This window comes from Bos taurus, chromosome 3 (assembly GCF_002263795.3).
Source record: "Bos taurus isolate L1 Dominette 01449 registration number 42190680 breed Hereford chromosome 3, ARS-UCD2.0, whole genome shotgun sequence".
Classification (NCBI taxonomy): Eukaryota; Metazoa; Chordata; class Mammalia; order Artiodactyla; family Bovidae; genus Bos; species Bos taurus.
This window is the reverse complement of record NC_037330.1, coordinates 734,337-755,440: the sequence shown is the minus strand read 5'-3', so window position 1 is coordinate 755,440 and position 21,104 is coordinate 734,337. Positions and strand designations below refer to the sequence as shown.

Below are 21,104 nucleotides of genomic sequence, written 5' to 3'. Positions count from 1 at the left end.
AAGTTTTTAATCACAAACAATTTTGCAGTGATGGGTATTCTTACTCTGTATATTAGTAAATAAGAGAGAACTAACACTAACATTTGTTGAAAGTCTATGTGCAAACACAGCTACATTTTACAGACAATATATCACTTAACTTTCACAACAATCCTTAAATGGTAATTCAGTTCAGTTCAGTCTTGTCCGACTCTTTGTGACCCCATGGACTGCAGCACGTGAGGCTTCCCTATCGCCAACTACTGAAGCTTGCTCAAATTCATGTCCATTATTTTGGAGATAATTATTATTCCCATTTTATATATTAGAACTAAAAGGTCAGGGGATTTAAGATCAAGGTCACTCAGCCAAGTTTCAAATCCAGGTCAATCTGGCTTCAAAGCCTATGCTCCTTCCATCACACTGAAAAAAGGGTTACAGTAACTGAACTAGTCTAAGAGTATCTAGATAAAATACATGATCTACAAACCAATCTTAAATGAAAGATAATTTCCTTTCATTCTAAAGTTGAATAAACTATTAAATAATAACTAATAAACTAATAAACAATGACTATAAGTGGTTAAAGCCAAGACCTTGGAAAAGATCACTATAAAGCTACCCTCCAATTCTGTTTTAAAGTAGTTTAAAATTGTTCCTCCTCTAGCCTGTCTTTATCCCACAGACCAAATACAAAGCTTAAGAGGGTCAGCATTGACCACAAGAATTCAGTTGAGACTAAAGCCCAGGGACTTCCCTGGTGTCCCAGTGGTTAAAACTCCGAGCTTCCAACGCGGGAGTTTGAGTTCAATTCCTGCTTGGGGAACTAAGATTCCCCACATGCCATACAGTTGGCCAAAATCATGCCACACAGTTGGCCAAAATCATGCAACACAGTGCGGCTGAGAAAAAAAAAAGCCTAGATAATTACAGAAGCATTGCTCAACTCTTCCTCCTGAAAATCTCTGCCACAAAAGAGGACAATTTCCAAAAACTGTGTCTTAAAGAACCAAAAAGCAAATAAACTAATATTCTTCATTAATAAAAATCTCTCCTTAAAGGTCAATTTTATAAAGGGTAAACTACTGCAATAAATAATATTATACTAAAGCATAATTCCGTGACACAGATCAATCCTTTATCAAATTTGGAAATCGGATTTAGTAATCTTAGATTCCCAAGAGCTGCTTCATAGTCAGATATGTGGGGAGATATACAAGTGTACTAATGACACCAACCGCAGAGATAGATTTAACTATGTAGAGAAAAGGGCCACAGAGGGGTTGCACTTCAGTCTTTCCATTTATAACACACTTTCTCCTTTGCTAAGTCTTAGGCTTGAAAGTGACTTCAGAATGTATCTGGTTTGAGTTCCCAGCCAAGTAAGTACTATTACTAATGTTTATATAACAGGTAACAGGATTTTAGACCTTAAATAAAGAGCTGGAGGCACTGGGAGCTTCCAGTTTCTTACAGTATTATTTTTTCAACTACTAGAACACTGTTTTCCAATAGGTTAAAGAGAGAGCTAATATTTATTGAGCATTTATGAAGAATCAGACACATATGTTATCTTTAACTCTCACATGGACCACATTTTACGGAAACTAAGATCTAGGATTTTACCCAAGGTCACATCTACAATTAGGAGCAGAGCAGAATTTAAACCCAGGTCTGTCCACACAAAAAGGTTCAGGAAGTAATTTAGGATAGACTAAAACAAACTAGGCCTATAGGGCAAGGAATGACACTGACTCAGAAACTGGCTAACTTCTGCAGGCCTGTCAGCTGGAGCTGAAGGAAATATGACCTTTACTCCTAACACTCTGGGGCGGTAAGACGGCTCTTCTGCGCGTGGGTCAATACATCACTACTCATGGAAGGAAAGGGGAGAGAATGAGGTTTCCCGGTGGCCCAGACCTTTTCCTGGCCGCAGAGATGGAGAAGGGTCAAACCAAGAGGCCTGGTCCGGATCTGAGTGGTGCCTAAGAGAAGCAGTGCAACAAAGGTCGCAAAGGGCGCAGACTTGAAAATCACGAGTTTTAGACGTGTTGGAAAAGAAAATGTGAAAAGCAAGCAGCATGGGAAAGTACACAGATTCACTTGAGGAACAGGGGTTGGGGTTGTGGGTGAATTGTCCACTGGCAGAGTTGTCAGTGGATCGGTAAAGGGAGGAAAGGGACAGGAAGGGAGGTCTCGGTGGGAGCCACTCTGGGTTCATTACCTGCCGGGTGGTTGTACAACGGCCTCAATTTCTCAGGCAGCAGGAGCTCCACTTTATCAAGGACCCGGTGGTAGGTGGCCCGCAGGCCCCGGACGCCGGCGGCTGACATTTCTGCGGACGAGTGATCGTGGGCAGCCGGGTGGTAGAGTGTCCGCGTGCTCGTCCCTGGCAGGCAATGTAGGGCAGCTCGTCACTTTCCCCTGTATCAACGTCTCGCGCCCTCTCTCCGTGGGTGCCTGCCCTTCCCGCTGCTGAGCCTGACCCCCCAGCAAACCACCCTTTGGCCGGCGCCCACAGAAGGTTGTGGGGGCGGAGACTCTGCGACGGCCCGCCCCGAGCCCGCCTACTGGCTTCTCTCCGCCGAGATCCGGGAGGAGTGGCTAAAACAGGTGGTTAAAGGAAGGCCTCACCGAGTCAACCCAGAGGCCTACCGGCAGCGCGCTTGCGCAGGCAGAGCTGCCCGCACCGATTGGCCCGTCCCCCAAAGCAAACCTCCAATTTCTTCTTCCTGCTCTGGAAGCCATGTTGGAGAAGGGAAAGTGAAGCTCGGTCGGCGGATACCCTTTCACTTTGGTTAAGGAGGCCCCTAGACAAGATGGACTATTCGGGCCTTCTGTGTCCCGACTAAAGATGACGCCGCACAACTCTCTTGCTTCCTTTGGATTGAGACTCGTGAGCCCGAGACTTACGACTTCAGCAACTTCTCGATTCCTCATTTATCCACAGAGTATTAAGCATTTAACTAGAATGGCTTGAACCCATTTTTCTAGGGTAAGGGCGGCCATGGCACACACCTGCCTCAATGCCCAGTGGTCGTCATCTCGCGAGAAAGGCTTGGAAGGGCGGGTGTACAGAACGAGGAGAGGGAGGAGTCGAGGCCGCCTCCGCCTCCTCCTTTAGGAGGGGGTGCCGAGGGAGGGGACTGTTGCTGATCTTTGGTTGTTCTGGGTAGTCTGAGAAGGAGAGTATGAAGCGAGCTCCAGCCCGGGTACGGCCGGACTTCTCAGGCGAAGGCGCTGCTGCCGCCACCGCCGCTGCCATCTAACTCGCTGCGCTTGAGAGCCCCGGCTCGTGGATGGTGCCGGTGCGGCTCGGGTGTTGATCCGCGTGTCTCTTCCCCTCCTCCCCTCCCCCACGCGGTGGTCTCCCCTCCTCCCCCAGCCTGGGAGAGCCATGTCTCGGGGTGGCTCCTGCCCACACCTGTTGTGGGACGTGAGGAAAAGGTCCCTCGGGCTGGAGGACCCGTCCCGGCTGCGGAGCCGCTACCTCGGTGAGCAGGGGCCCCGGGGCAGGGGCGCGGAGGTCGCCGCCCAGAGGTGGGGGAGGGGGCCGCGTCGCGGGGGCTGTTGGAGACGCGACAGCTTCTGGGCGGGGGCGTCCCGGAGACGCTAAGGTGCCGGGTGGCCCTCAGCCGACGGACCCCCCGCCCTTGTTGTCCTCCCATGGCTAAGTCACTCTTTCATGCTGCCAGCCGCCGCCCTGCTCGGGTTTTCCTCCGGGGGCCGGACCTGGGGCGGACAGTATTGGCCGGGAAAAGGTGTTGGCATCGTTTCAGGAGTGGGACTTGGGGGAAGACTTGTCGAACCTCCCGGAGCTGCCGCGTTTAGAGCAAAAGTTGGCGCTTTTGCTCTTCCGCGCTCTCCCGGCTCAGCCGAAGGACCTAAGTTTGTGTTGACCGCCCCTCCTCTGAAGTCTCGGTTGGGCTTAGGTGTCGGCGGCGACGCGTTGACCACCCTCGGGGACTCCACGCTCCAAAGAGACTGGGGGTAAACTGTTCTGAGGCTCCGAGCCAACCTAAAAGTGATAGCTGAGCTGTCCCCACCCCCGCGCGCGTTCCCAGTTGGACTCTGCTGTTCAGTCGTTTAGATTGCTTTAAGGAGGTGTAGGGTTTCGCGTTCCCATTCCCACACCGGTGAAACACTTGGCATTTACTGTTTCTTAGTTAAGCTTTCTAAAAACAACCTTCGATACTTGAGGGAACGGTAGTCCAGTGTTTTTTTTTTTTTTTTTTTTTCCCGTTTTGTATAAGTGGATTTGTGAGGATTCTGGGTCACGCCTGAACTAAAAGTGGATGGATTTAGTAAGAGACTTTTTTCTTCTTTCCTCTGCAGTCTTATCATTACTCTTTATTCTTTCTTTTTTATTTTTAATTTGAAGGCAAGACAACATCATTAAAAATTTTTTCTTACCAATTTTGTCACTTTTATCTTAGGTATTTGTTGATGTCATTTAAATGCTTTAAATGTCATTTAAATAATTTTAAGTCAAATGGTTTTGACTTAAAATCAATGAAAGAAATTGAAATCTCATTACACCTGATAGTTCTGGTTTGTGATTATTTGAGAGAAGTTAACAGGTATTTTTTTCTTTCCTCCTGCTTTTTAGTGTCTCAAGTGACATGAGTACATTCTCCTTGTAAAAATGAAGCACAAATTCTTATGATTCCTCCCATTCGTTTCACACACACACCCTTAGAGAGGTAACATGTTCTGTTCCCTGAATATTCTTCTAGACCTTTTCCTTTGAATTCTCACAAGCACATGTGTACGTATAGAAATGCTGTAGGAGTGTGTATGTGTGTGACCTGCATGTATGATGTCATATTGTAAATATTATTTTGCACCTTTTATGTTACATCTTGGAGACCTTTGCATGGTCGTAGAAGTAAATCTATCTGTACAGTCTTTTAAACTGTTGCATAGTATTTAACAGTATGAAGTTGTCAAGGTTGACTCAGCCTTCTTTTTTTTCTGTACGTTTGCCGTTATTAACAGTGAACATCCTTGTATCAGTACGTGGTTTTTGTGCATTTGTTCTAGGATAAGTACCTGGAGTGGTGATTAATCTTTTTAAAATTTAATATGAATAGAGAGTGCTTGTTTAAACCATTAACCTAAAAGATGTGGAGTATTTCTTTTAATATTTACTTGCTGAGAAATAATTTTAGTTTAATAAAAAGAATACATGTTCTACATGAATGAATTTATATGCGGTCCTTTATTTCAATTAGTTGGAGCATTTGAATGAGTAGTAATTATATTTAGTTTTATTATTAATGTTTTCTGCTGTCTCAGTTCAATTTTATCTATGGTAGAGTCAATTAAAATATAGTAAGATCATAAATTTTCTTTTTCCCTTCCTCTTCTAGCTCCATAATGGAAGTGAAGTTTGTCTTGGGTGGAGGGGAATTGAAGAATGTGACTTCACTGCCTTTAGTAGAAAGTCTAAACTACAGATTTTCAAACACGTATATGCATACAATGAATTCCATATCTTACATAATATTTTAAATGTGCTAGTAATATATACTTTATAATTATCGCATTCTTGAAACAGCTTCCTTTAAAAGTGGGTTTTTTTTAAGTATTCAGAAATAGTTTGAAAAGTAATTTCTTGGCCTTAGGAGACTTTCTTTATACTTTTAGTTTATCTGGCTCATCCACACTCCAGTACTAATCTTGGCTTAGCATTCAGGAAACAGCAAAGTCGACATTAGCACTGTCTGAGTTAATGAGATTTTCTAAAAATAATTTTTAAAAAATTATTTATTTGGTGCACAGGGCCTTAGTTGTGGCATGTGGGATCTTCTGTCTTGGTTGCAGTATGACGAATCCTTAGCTGTGGCCTGCAAGTTCTTAGTTGCTGCACATGGGATCTAGTTCTCTGACTGGTCAGTGATTGTACCTGGTCCACCTGCATTGGGAGCTGGAGTCTTAGCCACTGGACCACCAGGAAAGTCCCCCAGAAATAATATTTTGAAGTACTCATAAAATCTTTTTAAAAAGCCCCCTTTTAAAAAGGGTTTTAAAAAGTAAGTGGATTATTTTCTTTTTGGAGATTTCAGTATTTAAACATTTTGATTGTTTATAATATCATAGTTTAAATATTTCTCTAATTATCCATTATATGTATTTCTAATAATGAATTACTTCTAAATAACAGTAAAATGGGATAGAAGCTACTGGCATTTTTTTTGTAACATATGCATTTCAAATTAATCATAGCATGTATCTTTTGAATAGTAGTATTGAAACATTACAGGTGATTTTATTTAAATTTGGTTAATTATCTTTTTTCCTCCTATCAAAGAAAATTATTTCAATAGAAATTTATGTTTCAAAATTTGGGAAGCTGGAACACACCATGTGTGTTCACATGGTCAGGTTCTAAGTCTGGTGGGGGCCTGCTTCCTGGTTCATAACCATCTTTTCACTGTAACCTCACAAGGCAGAAGAGGTGAGCTAATTCTCTGGGGTCTTTTTTTATAAGGGCCCTAATCCAAGTCTTGGAGAAGGAAATGGCAACCCACTCCAGAATTCTTGCCTGGAAAATCCCATGGACAGAGGAGCCTGTTGGGTTACAGTCCATGGGGTTGCAAAGAGTCTGACACGACTGAGCATGCACACACCCAAGCCTAATCACCTCCCCAAAATTCCTGTCTCCTAATACTAATACCCGGAGAAGGCAGTGGCACCCCACTCCAGTACTCTTGCCTGGAAAATCCCATGGACGGAGGGGCCTGGTGGGCTGCAGTCCATGGGGTCGCTAGGAGTCGGACACGACTGAGCGACTTCACTTTATTTTTTCACTTTCATGCATTGGAGAAGGAAATGGCAACGCACTCCAGTGTTCTTGCCTGGAGAATCCCAGGGTCGGGGGAGCCTGGTGGGCTGCTGTCTATGGGGTAGCACAGAGTCGGACACGACTGAAGCGACTTAGCTGCAGCAGCAGCAGCAATACTAATACCTTGGGGGTTAGAATTTCAGCAGAGAAATTTGTCCCGAGGAGGGGGTTGGGGAAATAGGAACCACTAAGCCAGTGACAACTTTATAGTGAAGATTGAAATATCTTTTGTAAGGGGATTAGAATGTCTCTGTCCTTTGAATATCATTAGAGTTATTATGTACTTGAAGTGGTTAATTTTGCATTTAGATTAGTCTTGTAGTGTATCTTGAGTACATCTATATTCAGACTTACAAAGTTCTTGAGAAAGTGTTGCAAAGTTACAATATATTTTATAAGGGTCAGAAAATTTTGAGTTTTGCTCCTTTGTTAGCTACTGGGAAAAGTAAGTGAAATATTTGTATTTTGTTTCCTTAGTCTTAAAAATAAATCTCAATGAAAGCTGAAAAATGTCTGATTTTAATAGTGAATGACAGATATGACAAATATATGTTACAGAATATACTGATAATTCCTGAAGATTCGGCCACCAAATGCGTATTATTAATCATAGCAATAGCAGACCATTGAATAGCTCTGTTGTAGATTTCATTCCTACCTGGTATAGAATTAAAGTGTTTAAAAGGGATAGGAACTTCTGATAGCATGGAATTTATATTACAGGTATGTTTTATGTCTGTTTTTCAAATGTTTTGACCATTATCCACAGTAATAATACATTTACATGGCAATTTGTGATACACATATAACTAAAAAGATTTCCCAAATGACATTTAGCCTTATCAGGTATGGTGCCAGAGCAGGAAATGGCAGCCCACTCCAGTGTTCCTGCCTGGAGAGTCCTGTGGACAGAGGAGCCTGGTGGGCTGCTGTCCATGGGGTCGCATAGAGTCGGATACGACTGAAGCGACTTAGTATGCATGCATGCATTGAAGAAGGAAATGGCAACCCACTCCAGTAGTCTTGCCTGGAGAATCCCAGGGATGGAGGAGTCTGGTGGGCTGCCGTCTATGGGGTTGTACAGATTCCGACACGACTGAAGTGACTTAGCAGCTGCAGCAGCAGCAGCAGCAGGTATGGTGCATTCTGCTTTCATATCATGTTAAAAAATGTTGTTTACCCAGTAGAATATCCACTAATGAGTATTGGCTTGAGGTTTGCAAAACTACTAGGTGGTGTGTATTTTTTATAATTGTAACTGAATGTTAGGGTGACTGATTTAGGGTGGCAGATTAAAAAAAATTTTTTTTTGAATACTGCTGATAACTAGTGATCTGATCTGATGATAACTAGTGAAGATATAGATAATAAAACCTTAAATTTATACTTTGGCAAAGAATAAGTAGGGTAGGACACTTAAATCCTTGGCTTCCCCCCCCTCCTTTTTTTCCCCCCCTATGTCCTGAGGCCTGTGGGGTCTTAGTTCCCCAACCAGGGATTGAACCCAGAGCCTTGGCAGTCAAAGCCCAGAGTTTTAACCACTGGACTGCCGGAGAATTCCTAAATCCTTGTTTCTTGAGTAATACTTACTGTGGGATTTCTGAGTTGTGTGGTAAGTGTGTTTAACTCTGTAATAAACTTTTTCAGAATAATCATACCATATGGCGTTCACATCAGTAATGTTTGAGAGTTCTAGTTGTTCCTTCTCATCAACACTTGGCATTATGTCTTCTTAATTTTAGCTTTTTAAATAGATATGTAGGTATTGTTTTAATTTGCATTTTATTTAATCCTCATGATTAATGATTTTTAGTATATTTTCATGGCTTATTTGCCATCCATATACTTTGGTTAAATATTCAGATTTACCTTCTTAATATTGTAATACTTTATATAGCCTTTGATACAAACCCTTAACCAGATAATGTATTTTGCAGATATTTTCTCCCTGTTGTGTCTTTTTTTTTCTTGACAGCATCTTTTATAGTTCATGCTTTTTTGTGTACCTAAGTAAAGATTAATCTTTAATCTTTACCTAATCCAAGGTGACAGAGATATACTATGCTTTTTTTCTAGAGGTTTTCTATTTTTGACTCTTACATTGTGGTGGGTTCTCTTGTTACTGAGCACAGGCTCTTGGCATGTGAGCTCAGTAGTTTTGGCTCCCTGGCTCTAGAGCACAAGCTCAATAATGGTGGAGCACAGGCTTAGCTGCTTCATGGCATGTGGGATCTTCCTGGATCAGCGACTGAACCCATGTCTCCTGCATTGGCATGTGGATTCTTTAGCACTGAGCCATGAGCCGGGATTTTATGTAGATGATTATGTCATTGTGTATTGAGATTTCTTCCTGGGAATTCCCTGGCAGTACAGTGGTTAGAACTCCATGCTCTCACTGCTGAGGGCTTGGGTTCAATCCAAGGTTAGGGAACTGAGCTCCCACAAGCCTTGTGGTGTGGCCAAAAAAAAAAAGATTTCCTCTTTTTCACCTCTGTTATTTTTTTCTTCCTTTTATAGTTGTACTTAGGACTCCAGTAGAATCTTGAAGTAGTAAGAGTGGAGATCATTGCTTTATTCCTTGTCCTAGTAAGAATTCAGTCTTTAACTGTTAAATATGTTGTTGACTGTAGGTTTTTGTAGGTATCTATTGAAGAAATCCCTTTCTGCTCTTAAATTGCTGAGAGTGTTTATCATGACTAGCTGTTGAATTTTGTCAAGATTTATTCTAATGAGTTGATTATATAATTTCTTTTTCATTGATTATATTAATACATTAACAGTGATTGGTTTTTGAGTGTTGAAGCAACATTCAATTTGTGGGCTATGGCTATACATCTTTATGTATTGCTGGTTTCACTTTTGGTAAAAATTGGCTGTTTTTGTTCATTAAGGCTATTAGCCTACAGTTTTCTTGTTGTATTTTTGCCTGCTTTCGGTGTCCAGATAATGGTGGCCTTGTAATGAGTTGGTTGTGTTCTTTTTTTCTGAAGAGTTTGTGTAGACTTGAAATTACTTCATCATTGAAGCCATCTGAGCTTGGAGTTTTCTTTGTGGGAAGGTTTTGTTTTGTTTGGTACTTCTAATTTTGAGATAACTGTAGACGCATATGCAGTTGTTAGAAATAGTACAAAGAGATCCCATATACCCTTCAATCAGTTCCCCAATGGTAATATCTTGTATGGGAGGCCTGGCGTGCCGCGATTCACGGGGTCGCAGAGAGTCGGACATGACTGAGCGACTGAACTGAACTGAACTGAATATCTTGTACAACTATTGATATATTAATGTATCACAATCTTGAAATTGATATAGATTGAGAAATCTTATTCCCATTTCCCCAGTTTTATGTGTGCGTTTGTGTATTTTGTACCATGCAATTTTAACATTGGTTTTAATTAATTTTAATAAATTGTCAATTAATATTAATAGATTAAAGTGGTTACCAGCATGTATAAGACATGGAACAGTTCTATCATAATAATTCTTTGTGATACCATTTTTAATCACAGCTACATCCTTTTCTCCTGACTGCTAACCCCTGGTAACTACTAATCTCTGTTTCTATAGTTTTGTCATTTCAAGAATGTTATATAAATAACATGTTGTTATGTAATATTATAAATTGGGGACTTCCCCGGTGGCTCAGTGGTAAAGAACCTGTCTGTCATTATAGGAGACATAGGTTCAATCCCTGGGTTTGGGAAGATCCTGTGGAGAAGGAAATGGTGACCCACTCCAGTATTCTTACCTAGGAAAGCTCATGGACAGAGGAGCCTGGAGGGCTACAGTTCATGGGGTTGCCTAGAATCAGACCTGACTTGGGGACTAAACAGTAACAAATGCTGTAAATAACAGCATGTAAACTTTTGAGATTGAGTTTTCACTCTGCACATAATTCCATTAAGATCCATCCAGGTTGTGTGTGTCAATAGTTTATTTCTTTCTATTGTCGATTATTATTTTGTGATATGGGTATATGACTATCTAATCATTCATTTGTTGACTTATGTTTGTATATGTTTCTAGGTTTTGACTATTAGAGAACTGTTAAGAATATCCATATACGAGTTTCTGTATGAATATAAATTTTCATTTCTGGGATAAATGTCCAAGAATTGTAGTTATTGCACTATATGATAAGCACATTGTTTACTTTTGTAAGAATTGCCATATTTTTTTCCAGTATGGCTGAACCATTTTATGTTCCTATCACCCACATATGAGTAATCTATTTTTTCTGCATCATCACCAGCATTTGGTGTTGCTGTTGTTTTTTATTTAGTAATTCTCATAAGTATGTAGTAATAAATCGTGGTTTAAAGTCATAATTTCCCTAAAGGCTGAGTTGAACATCTCTTCATATGCTTTTCCTTTTTTATGATCTTTATATTTTTTTCTAGTTTTTAAAAATTGAAGTTTTAGGGCAAATGTAATTGTTGTTTCGGTCCAAAGTCTCAGCACATCTTTATTAATCAAAATAGGAACCATTACAATCAACACATTTTTGCCGATGAGAAATAAGTTTGTTTAATCCTGTAGCATAAAAATCTGATTCTTGGAAAGCATTTTCTGCATCCTGTTGGTTGTGGAAGCATTTTCCCTGCAGAAAGTTGGGATGCTTGAAGAAGTGCTAATTGGTTGGCAAGAGGGCAGGTGAAAATGGCATATGAGGCAAAACTTGGAAGCCCAATTCATTAACTTTTAAAGCATTGGTTGTGCGAGGTTTGGTTGGATGTTGGAGTAGAGAAGAATTGGGTCCTTTCTGTTAACCAATGTTGGCTGTAGGCGGTGCAGTTTTTGGTGCGTCTCATCTATCTGCCGCTGAGTATCCTTCTCAAATGTAATGGTTTCGTCAGGATTCAGAAATCTGTAGTTGATCAGACTGGCAGCAGACCACCAAACAGTGACCCTGGCCTATTTTGGGTACAAGTTTGGGTTTTGGAAGTGCTTTGGAGCTTTTTGGTCCAACCACTGAGCTGCAATCCAACCATCTCTGGTTGTCGGATAAAATCCACTTTTTACCTCATGTCACAGTCTGATCGAGAAATGGTTCATTGTTGTATAGAATAAGAGAAGATGACACTTCAAAATGATGAACTTTGGATTTGTGGTCAGCTCATGAGGCACCCACTTGTGGAGTTTTTTCACCTTTCCAATTTGCTTCAAATGGAAATGGTTCACCACTTAGAAGGATTGGCATTGAGTTCTTCAGCCATTTCTTGTGAAGTTGTAAGAGGATCAGCTCTGATAATCCACTCAGTTGGTCGTTGTCAGCTTCCAGTGGCCATCCACTGTGCTGCTCATACTCAAGGCTGTCATCTCCTTTGCAAGATTTCTTGAACCACCACTGCACTGCAGTGCACGTATATTTTTGTTAGCAGTTCCTGGGCGAAGTGCACTGTTGACGTTGTGAGTTGTTTCCACTGCTTTATGACCCATTTTGAACTTGAGTAGAAAAATCACTCAAATTTGCTTTTTGTCTAATGTCATTTGTTTATAATCTAAAATAAATATAAAATAAACAGCAAGTAATGCCATTAGCAAAACAACATAAAGCGAGAAATATGCATTAAGTAATGTGTAACATAATCACATTTACTTAAGAATGTATTTCGATATCAAACAGCAAACTTCCATGATTCAAACCTCGATTACTTTTGCACCAACCTAATATTTTAAATTGAAGTATGATAAAACAAGGCCCACTGGAGAGGGGAATGGCAGAACACTTCAGTATTCTTGCCTTAAGAACCCCTTGAACAGTATGAAAAGGCAAAAAGGTATGACACTGGAAGATGAGACCCCCAGGTTTGTAAAGGTGTTAGTCGCTCAGTCATGTCTGACTTTTTGCAATCCTGTGGACTATAGCCTGCCAGGCTCCTCTGTCCATGAGATTCTCCAGGCAAGAATGGTGGAGTGAGTTGCCATTCCCTTCTCCAGGGGTCTTCCGGATCCACGGATTGGACCCAGGTCTCCCACATTGTAGGCAGGTTGTTTACTGGCTAAGCCAAGAGGGAAGCCCTGGTAGGTGTCCAATATATTACTGAGGCTGGGCCAAAATGGAAATGTATGCTCAGTTGTGGATGTGTCTGGTGGTGAAAGTAGTCTGATGCTGTAAAGAACAATATTGCATAGAACCTGGAATGTTGGGTCCATGAATCAAGATAACTTGGATGTGGTCATACAGGAGATGGGAAGAGTAAACATTTTAGGAATCAGTGACTAAAATGGGTAGGAATGGGTGAATTTAATTCAGATGACCATTGTATCTACTGCTGTGGGCAAGAATCTCTTAGAAGAAATGAAGTAGCCATAGTCAGCAAAAGAGTCTGAAATGTAGTACTTGGGTGCATTCTCAAAAACTACAGAGTGATCTCTGTTTGTTTCCAAGACAAAGCATTCAACATCACAGTATCCAAGTCTGTGCCCCAACCACTAATGCTGAAGAAGCTAAAGTTGAATGATTCTATAATGACCTACAATACCTTCTAGAACTAACACCAGAAAAGATGTCTTTTTCATCATAGGGGACTGGAATGGAAAAGTAAGAAGTCAAGAGGTACCTCAAGTAACAGGCAAGTTTGGCCTTGGAATACAAAATGAAGCAGGGCAAAGTCTTAACAGTTTTGCCAAGAGAACACTCTGGTCATAGCGAACAGCCTCTTGCAACAACACAATAAGTGACTCTACACATGGACATCACCAGATAGTCAATACCAAGATCAGATTGATTATATTCTATGCAGTCAAAGATGAAGAAGCTCTGTACAGTCAGCAAAAACAAGACTGGGAGCTGACTGTGGCTCAGATCTTGAGCTCCTTATTGCAAAATTCAGGCTTAAATTGAAGAAAGTAGGAAAAACCACTAGGCCTTTTGATATGACCTAGATCAAATCCATTACAGTTATACAGTGGAAGTGACAAGTAGATTCAAGGGATTAGATCTGTTAGACAGTACCTAAAGAACTAAAGATGGAGGTTCGTAACAATGGAGGTGGTGACCAAAACCATCCCCAAGAGAAAGGAATACAAAAAGGCAAAATGGTTGTCTGAGGAGGTCTTACAAGAAACTGAGAAAAGAAGTGAAGCAAAAGGCAAAGGGGAAAGGCAAAGATACATATAACTGAATGCAGAGTTCCAGAGAATAATGAGGAGATATAAAAAAGCCTTAAGTAACAATGCAAAGAATTAGAGGAAAACAATAGAATGGGAAAGACTAGAGATCTCTTCAAGAAAATTGGAGATAACAAGGGAACATTTCATGCCAAGATGGGCACAATAAAGAACAGAATCAGCAAGGACCTAAGAGAAGCAGAAGAGATTAAGAAGAGGTGGGAAGAATACTCAGAAGAACTATACAAAAAAAAGTCTTAATGACCAGGATAACCACAATGGTGTGGTCACTCACCTAGAGCCAGACATCCTGGAGCGTGAAGTCAAGTGGGCCTTAGGAAGCATCACTATGAACAAAGCTAGTGGAGGTGCTGGAATTCCAGCTGAGCTATTTCAAATCCTAAAAGATGATGCACTCAATATGTCAGCAAGTTTGGAAAACTCAGCAGTGGCCAAAGGACTAGAAAAGGTCAGTTATCATTCCAGTCCAAAAGAATGGCAATGCTAAAGATGTTCAAAATATTGTGCTAGCTCTCATTTTACATGCTAGCAAGGTAATGCTCAAAATCCTTCGAGCTAGGCTTCAGCAATATGTGAACTGAGAACTTCCATATGTACAAGCTGGGATTCAAAGAGGCAGAGGATCCAAATTGCCAGCATTTGTTGGATCATAGAGAAAGCAAGAGAATTCCAGAAAAACATCTATTTCTGCTTCATTGCTATGAAGTGACTGTTTGAATCACAACAAACTGGAAAATTCTTAGAGATGGAAATACCAGATCACCTTACTTGTCTTCTGAGAAACCTGTATACAGGTCAAGAAGCAACAGTTAGAACCAGGCATGGAACAACAAACTGGTTCCAGATTGGGAAGAGTTCATCAAGGCTGTGTATTGTCACCTTGCTTGTTTAACTTATATGCAGAGTACATCATGTGGAATGTTGGGCTGGATGAATCACAAGCTGAAATCAAGATTACTGGGAGAAATATCAGTAACCTCAGATATACAAACGATAGCACTCTAATGGCAGAAAGCAAGGAGGAACTAAAGAGCTTCTTGATGAAAGTGAAAGAGGAGAGTGAAAAAGCTGGCTTAAAACTCAATGTTCAAAAATCTTAAGATCATGGCATTCAGTCCCATCACTTCATGGCAAATAGATGGGTGAAAAATGGAAACAGTGACAGACTTGGCTTCCAAAAGTCACTGTGGACAGTGACTGCAGCCATGAAATTAAAAGACACTCCTTGGAAGAAAAGCTATGATATACCTAGACAGCGTATTCAAAAGCAGAGACATCACTTTGTTGACACAGGTCTGTATAATCAAAGCTGTCGTTTTTCTGATAGTCATGTATGGATTGGAGCTGTGGCGCTGGAGAAGACTCTTGAGAGTCCCTTGGACAGCAGGGAGATCAAACCAGTCAATCCTAAAAGAAATAAACTCTGAATATTCATTGGTGGGACTGATGCTGAAGCTGAAGGTCAAATACTTTGGCCACAGGATGCAAAGAGCCAACTGATTGGAAAAGATCTTGATGCTGGGGAAGATGAGGGCAAAAGGAGAAGGGGGAGGCAGAGGATGTTATTGTTGCATAGCATCACTGACTCATTGGATATGAATTTGAGCAAACATCAGGGGATAGTGGAGGACAGAGGAGCCTGGCATGTTGCAGTCCATGGGGTTGCAGAGAGTTGGACAGAACTTAGCTAACTGAACAAAAAGTAGTCCACATCAAAATATGTGTTGATGGTCAGTTAGGTTGCTTCCACATCTTGACTAGTATAAATAATGCAGCAAAGAAAATGGGAGAATATATTGTTTTAGTTACTGCTTTTGTTTTCTCCTGGAAGATACCCAGAAGTGAAATCGCTGGATAGCAAGGTATCCTCTTTTTAGTTTTTTGAGAAACCTGCACGTCATTTTCCATAGTGACTGTGCCAGTTTGCATTCCCACCAACAGTGTGGCTTCCTCTCTTTCACATCCTCTCACACACTTATTTGTTATCTTTTTAATAATAGCCATTCTGACAGGTGTGAGATGATACCTCATTGTGATTTTGACTTGCCTTTCTCTGAGGTTTATTGATGTTGAGCACCTTTTCATGTGTGAGTTGGCCATCTATATGTCTTCCTTGGGAAAAGGGTCTATTAAAAGAAAAAAAGAAAATGTGTATTTAGGTCTTCTCATTTTGTAATTGGGTTTTATCTTGATATTATGTTGTATGAATTGTTGGTATATTTTGGATATTAACCCTTTATAAAATATATTGTTTGCAAAAATCTTCTCACATTCAATTGATGGCCTCTTAGTCTTGTAGATAGATTTCTTTATTGTGCAGAAACTTTTTAGTTTGACGGAACCCTGTTTATTTTTGCTTTTGTTTTTCTTGCTGAGGAAGCATATAAGAAAATTACTAAGACTGATGTTGAAGAGCATACTGCCTATGTTTTCTTCTAGAAGTTTTATGGTTTCAAGTCTGACATGTAAGTCTTTAATTCATTTTGAATTTTTACATATGATGTGAGAAAATTCGTTCAGTTTGATGCTTTTGCATGTAGCTGTCCAATTTTACTACTCCATTTTTTTTTTCCTTTTAAAAAAGTTTTTAGTGTTTTTTAATACCAAAGACATTTTGTTTGGGGGTGTAGACAGTGAACAGTGTTGTGATGGTTTCAGGTGAACAGTGAAGGGACTCAGCCACACAGAAGCACGCATCCATTCTTCCCCTGAAGCCCCTCCCATCCAGACGGCCCTTAGCATCGAACAGACTTCCCCGTGCTATTCCCCGTGCTATTCGATAGGCTTTTGTTGGTTATCCATTTAAATATAGCAGTTTACCACACCATTTATTGAAGAGGGTTTTACCCTCCTTGTATATTCTAGCCTCCTTTGTCATAGATGGATTGACTCTACATATGTGTGCATTCATTTCCAGGTTTTCTATTTTGTTCCATTGTCTGTATCTGTTTTTATGCCAGTACAATACTATTATTGCATTAGCTTGTAGTATAGTTTGAAATCAGAGTGTGATACTTTCAGCTTCTTAATAAAGGTTGTTTTGATTATTTGGGATGTTTTGTGTTTCTGTACAAATTTTGAAATTATTTCTTCTGTGAAAAATGCCATTTGTGTTTTGGTAGTCATTGGATGAAATCTATAGCTTACCTTGGGTAGTATGAACATTTTAATGATATTAATTCTTTCAGTTCATGAAATCAATATAATTCCAATTGTGTCATCTTCAATTTCTTTTTCAGTGTTGTATAGTTTTTTGAGTCTTTTACCTCCTTGGTTAGATATATTCCTAAGTGTTTTATTCTTTTTGATGCAGTTGTAAATGAGATTGTCTTCTTAATTTTTTTCTCTGATAGTTCATTGAGTATATAGGAACAATGGGTTTCTGGACATTAATTTTGAGTCCTGTTTATTGAATTCATTTATTCTGACAGTTTTTTGATGGCATCTTTAAAACTTTTTTTGTATAGTATCATGTCATTAGCAAATGGTGATGGTTTTACTTCTTCCTTTTTAGTTTAGATTCCTTTTATTTTTCTTGTTTCATTGCTTTGTCTAGTATATTCAGTCCTGTGTCAAATAAAAATATCAAGAGTGAGCATCCTTGTCTCATTCTTGATTTTAGGGGAAATGATTTTAGGTTTCCTCTATTGAGTATGATGTTAGCTGTGGACTTGTCAGTGCAGTGGGCTTTTATTACATTGAGTTGTGTTCATTTTTTTAAAAATAATAAGTGATTATTAAATTAAGTCACAATCTTTTTCTTCATCTGTGGAGATGACCACATATGACATGGTTTTTATTCTTAAATTGGTTAATATGGTGTATCCCCCACCAGGGCCTTACCCTCTTTCCTATCCAGGGCTGGGAACAGGGGCTAAGGAAGACAGTAGGGTTTGATTGCTGGTATTGTCAACACTCAGAGGGCACTCAGTAAATGAATAAATGGTGCGGCACTCCCGTTATAGGCAAGCCTAGAGAGCCTTCAGCCTGAGGTGGCATGAGCTGGTCAAGTTGGGACACATGGCTTGGCCTCTCACATTGATTGATTTGCAGATATTGAATCATGCTTGCATTCCTGGTATAAATGCAACTTGAATATGGTGTATGATCCTTATTATGTGTTGTTGAGTTTGATGTGCTAATATTTTGTTGAGGATTTTTTGCTTTTGTGCTTATCAGTCATATGGGCCTATAATTTCCTTTTTTATTTTTGTATTGTCTTTATTAGGTTTTGGTATGAAGGTGCCACTGGCTTCATAGAATGAGTTCAGAAGTTCTTCCTCTTTAGTTTTTTTGAATAGTTTGAAAATGATTATTAGCTCTTTTTTAAATGGTGGAAATTACCTGTCCAGTCCTCAGTTCAGTTCAGTCTCTCAGTCGTGTCCAACTCATTGCGACCCCAAGAGTTGCAGCACTCCAGGTCTCCCTGTCCATCACCAACTCCCAGAGTTTACCCAAATTCATGTCCATTGAGTCGGTGGTGCTATCTAACAATCTCGTCCTCTGTTGTCCCTTTCTCCTCCTGCCTTCAATCTTTCCCAACATCAGGGTCTTTTCAAATGAGTCAGCTCTTTGCATCAGGTGGCCAAAGTACTGGAGTTTCAGCTTCAGCATCAGTCCTTCGAGTGAACACCCAGGACTGATCTCCTTTAGGATGGACTGGCTGGATCTCCTTGTAGTCCAAGGGACTCTCAAGAGTCTTCTCCAACACCACAGTTCAAAAACATCATTTCTTCTGTGCTCAGCTTTCTTTATAGTCCAACTCTCACATCCATACCTGACTACTGAAAAACTATAGCCTTGAGTAGATGGACCTTTGTTGACAAAGTAATGTCTCCACTTTTTAATATGCTGTCGAGGTTGATCATAACTTTTCTCCTAAGGAGTAAGCGTCTTTTAATTTCATGGCTGCAGTCACCATCTGCAGTGATTTTGGAGCCCAGAAAAATGAAGTCAGCCACTGTTTCCACAGTTTCCCAATCTATTTGCCATGAAGTGATGGACTGGATGCTGTGATCTTAGTTTTCTGAATGTTGAGCTTTAAGCCAACTTTTTCACTCTCCTCTTTCACTTTAATCAAGAGGCTTTTTAGTTCGTCTTCACTTTCTGCCATAAGGATGGTGTCACTTGCATATCTGAGGTTATTGATATTGATATATGTATTGGAATGCAATATTTATTGTTCTCTTTCTGACTTCACTCTGTATAATAAGTTGTAGATTCATCCACCTCATCAGAACTGACTCAGATGCGTTTCTTTTTATGACTGAGTAATATTCCATTGTGTACATATACCACCACTTCTTTATCCATTCATCTGTCAATAGACATCTAGGTTTCTTCCATGTGCTAGCTATTGTAAATAGGGCTACAGTGAACAATGGGATACATGTATCCTTTTCATTTTTGGTTTCCTCACGGTATATGCCTCCCAGTGGGATTGCTGGGTCATATACTGCTTTTATTCCTAGTTTTTTAAGGAATCTCCATACCATCTTCCATAGTGGCTGTATCAGTTTACATTCCCACCAACAGTGCAAGAGCGTACTCTTTTCTCCACACCCTCTCCAGCATTTATTGTTTGCAGATTTTTTGATGATGGCCATTCTGAGCAGTGTGAGGTGATATCTCATTGTAGTATCTCATTGTAGTTTTATCTCATCAAAACTACATTTCTCTAATAATGAGTAATGTTGAGCATACTTTCATGTGTTTGTTAGACATCTGCATGTCTTCTTTGGAGAAATGCCTTTTTTCCTATTTTTTGATTGGGTTGGTTGGTTTTCTGGTATTAAGTTGTATGAGCTACTTCTATATTTTCGAAATTAATCCTTTGTCAGTTGTTTCATTTGCTATTATTTTCTCCCATTCTCGGGATTGTCTTTTCACCTTGCTTATAGGTTCCTTTGCTGTGCAAAAGTTTTTAAGTTTGATCAGGTCCCTCTTGTTTACTTTTGTTTTTATTTCTGTTACTCTTGGAGGTGGGTCATAGAGGATTTTGCTTTGATTTATGTCATCGAGTGTTCTGGCTATGTTTTCCTCTAAAAGTTTACAGTTTCTGGTCTTTATTTATGTCTTTAATCCATTTTGAGTTTATCTTTGTGTATGGTGTTAGGAAGTGTTCTAATTTCATTCTTTAACATGTAGCTGTCCAGTTTTCCCATTTATTAACGAGGCTGTCTTTGCCCCACTGTATGTTCTTGCCTCTTGTCAAAAATAAGGTACCCATAGGGCATGGGCTTATTTTGGGGCTTTCTGTCTTGTTCTGTTGGTCTTATATTTCTGTTTTTGTGCCAGTACCATACTGTCTTTATGACTGTAGCTTTGAAGTACAATCTGAAGTCAGGAAGGTTGATTCCTCCAGCTCCATTCTTTCTCAAGACTGCATTGGCTATTAGGGGTCTCTTGTGTTTCCATATGAATTGTGAAATTATTTGTTCTAGTTATGTGAAAATGTCATTGGTAATTTGGTAGGGATCACATTGAATCTGGAGATTGCATTTAGTAGTATTGTCATTTTCACAATATTGATTCTTCCTACCCAGGAAAATGGAATGTCTCTCCATCTGATTATGTCATCTTTGATTTCTTTCATCAGTATCTTATAATTTTCTGTGTACAGCTCTTTTGTCTCTTTGGGTAAGTTTATTCCTTGATATTTAATTCTTTTTGTTGCAGTGGTGAATGGGATTGATTCCTTAATTTCTCTTTCTAATTTTTCATTGTTAGTGTATAGAAATGCGTGTATTGATTTTGTATCCTGCAACTTTGCAAAATTCACTGTTTAGATCTAGTAATTTTCTGACTCTTATCTTTAGGGTTTTCTATGTACAGTATCATGTCATCTGCAAACAGTGAGAGCTTTACTTCTTTTCTGATCTGGATTCCTTTTATTTCTATTTCTTCTCTGATTGCTATAGCTAGGAATCCCAGAACTATGTTGAATAATAGTGGTGAAAGTGGACACCCTTTTCTTGTTCCTGATCGTAGGGGGATTCCTTTCAGTTTTTCACCATTGAGAAAAATGTTTGCTGTAGACTTGTCATATATGGGCTTTACTATGTTGAGGTAGGTTCCTTCTATGCCCCCTTTTTGAAGAGTTTTAATCATAAATGGGTACTGAGTTTTGTCAAAGGCTTTTTCT

The 21,104-nt window shown here is 39.9% G+C and overlaps 2 protein-coding genes across 12 annotated transcripts in view; one reads left to right on the top strand and one right to left on the bottom strand.

Moving 5' to 3' along the window:
* MPC2 (mitochondrial pyruvate carrier 2) overlaps positions 1-3,043 on the bottom strand; it is a 30,706-nt gene extending 27,663 nt beyond the window's left edge. Inside the window, exons 1-2 of one of the 3 annotated variants that reach the window (NM_001193121.1) lie at positions 2,998-3,043; positions 2,204-2,368 (exon numbers count right to left, since the gene is read on the bottom strand). In NM_001193121.1, coding sequence (NP_001180050.1) covers positions 2,204-2,312 — 109 coding nt within the window. In that variant the 5' untranslated portion in view covers positions 2,313-2,368; positions 2,998-3,043. Of the gene's footprint in view, positions 1-2,203; positions 2,474-2,892 lie in introns of those variants that run through there. The other 2 variants (XM_024989716.2, XM_059884881.1) reach the window with 2 other exon arrangements.
* A 97-nt stretch (positions 3,044-3,140) lies between these two features.
* DCAF6 (DDB1 and CUL4 associated factor 6) overlaps positions 3,141-21,104 on the top strand; it is a 181,645-nt gene continuing 163,681 nt past the window's right edge. For 7 of the 9 annotated variants that reach the window (XM_059884583.1, XM_059884582.1, XM_005203397.5 and 4 more), the window contains exon 1: positions 3,154-3,473. In XM_059884583.1, the coding sequence (XP_059740566.1) occupies positions 3,377-3,473 (97 nt within the window). In that variant the 5' untranslated portion in view covers positions 3,154-3,376. Of the gene's footprint in view, positions 3,474-21,104 lie in introns of all 9 variants that reach the window. The other 2 variants (NM_001191229.1, XM_015461047.3) reach the window with 2 other exon arrangements.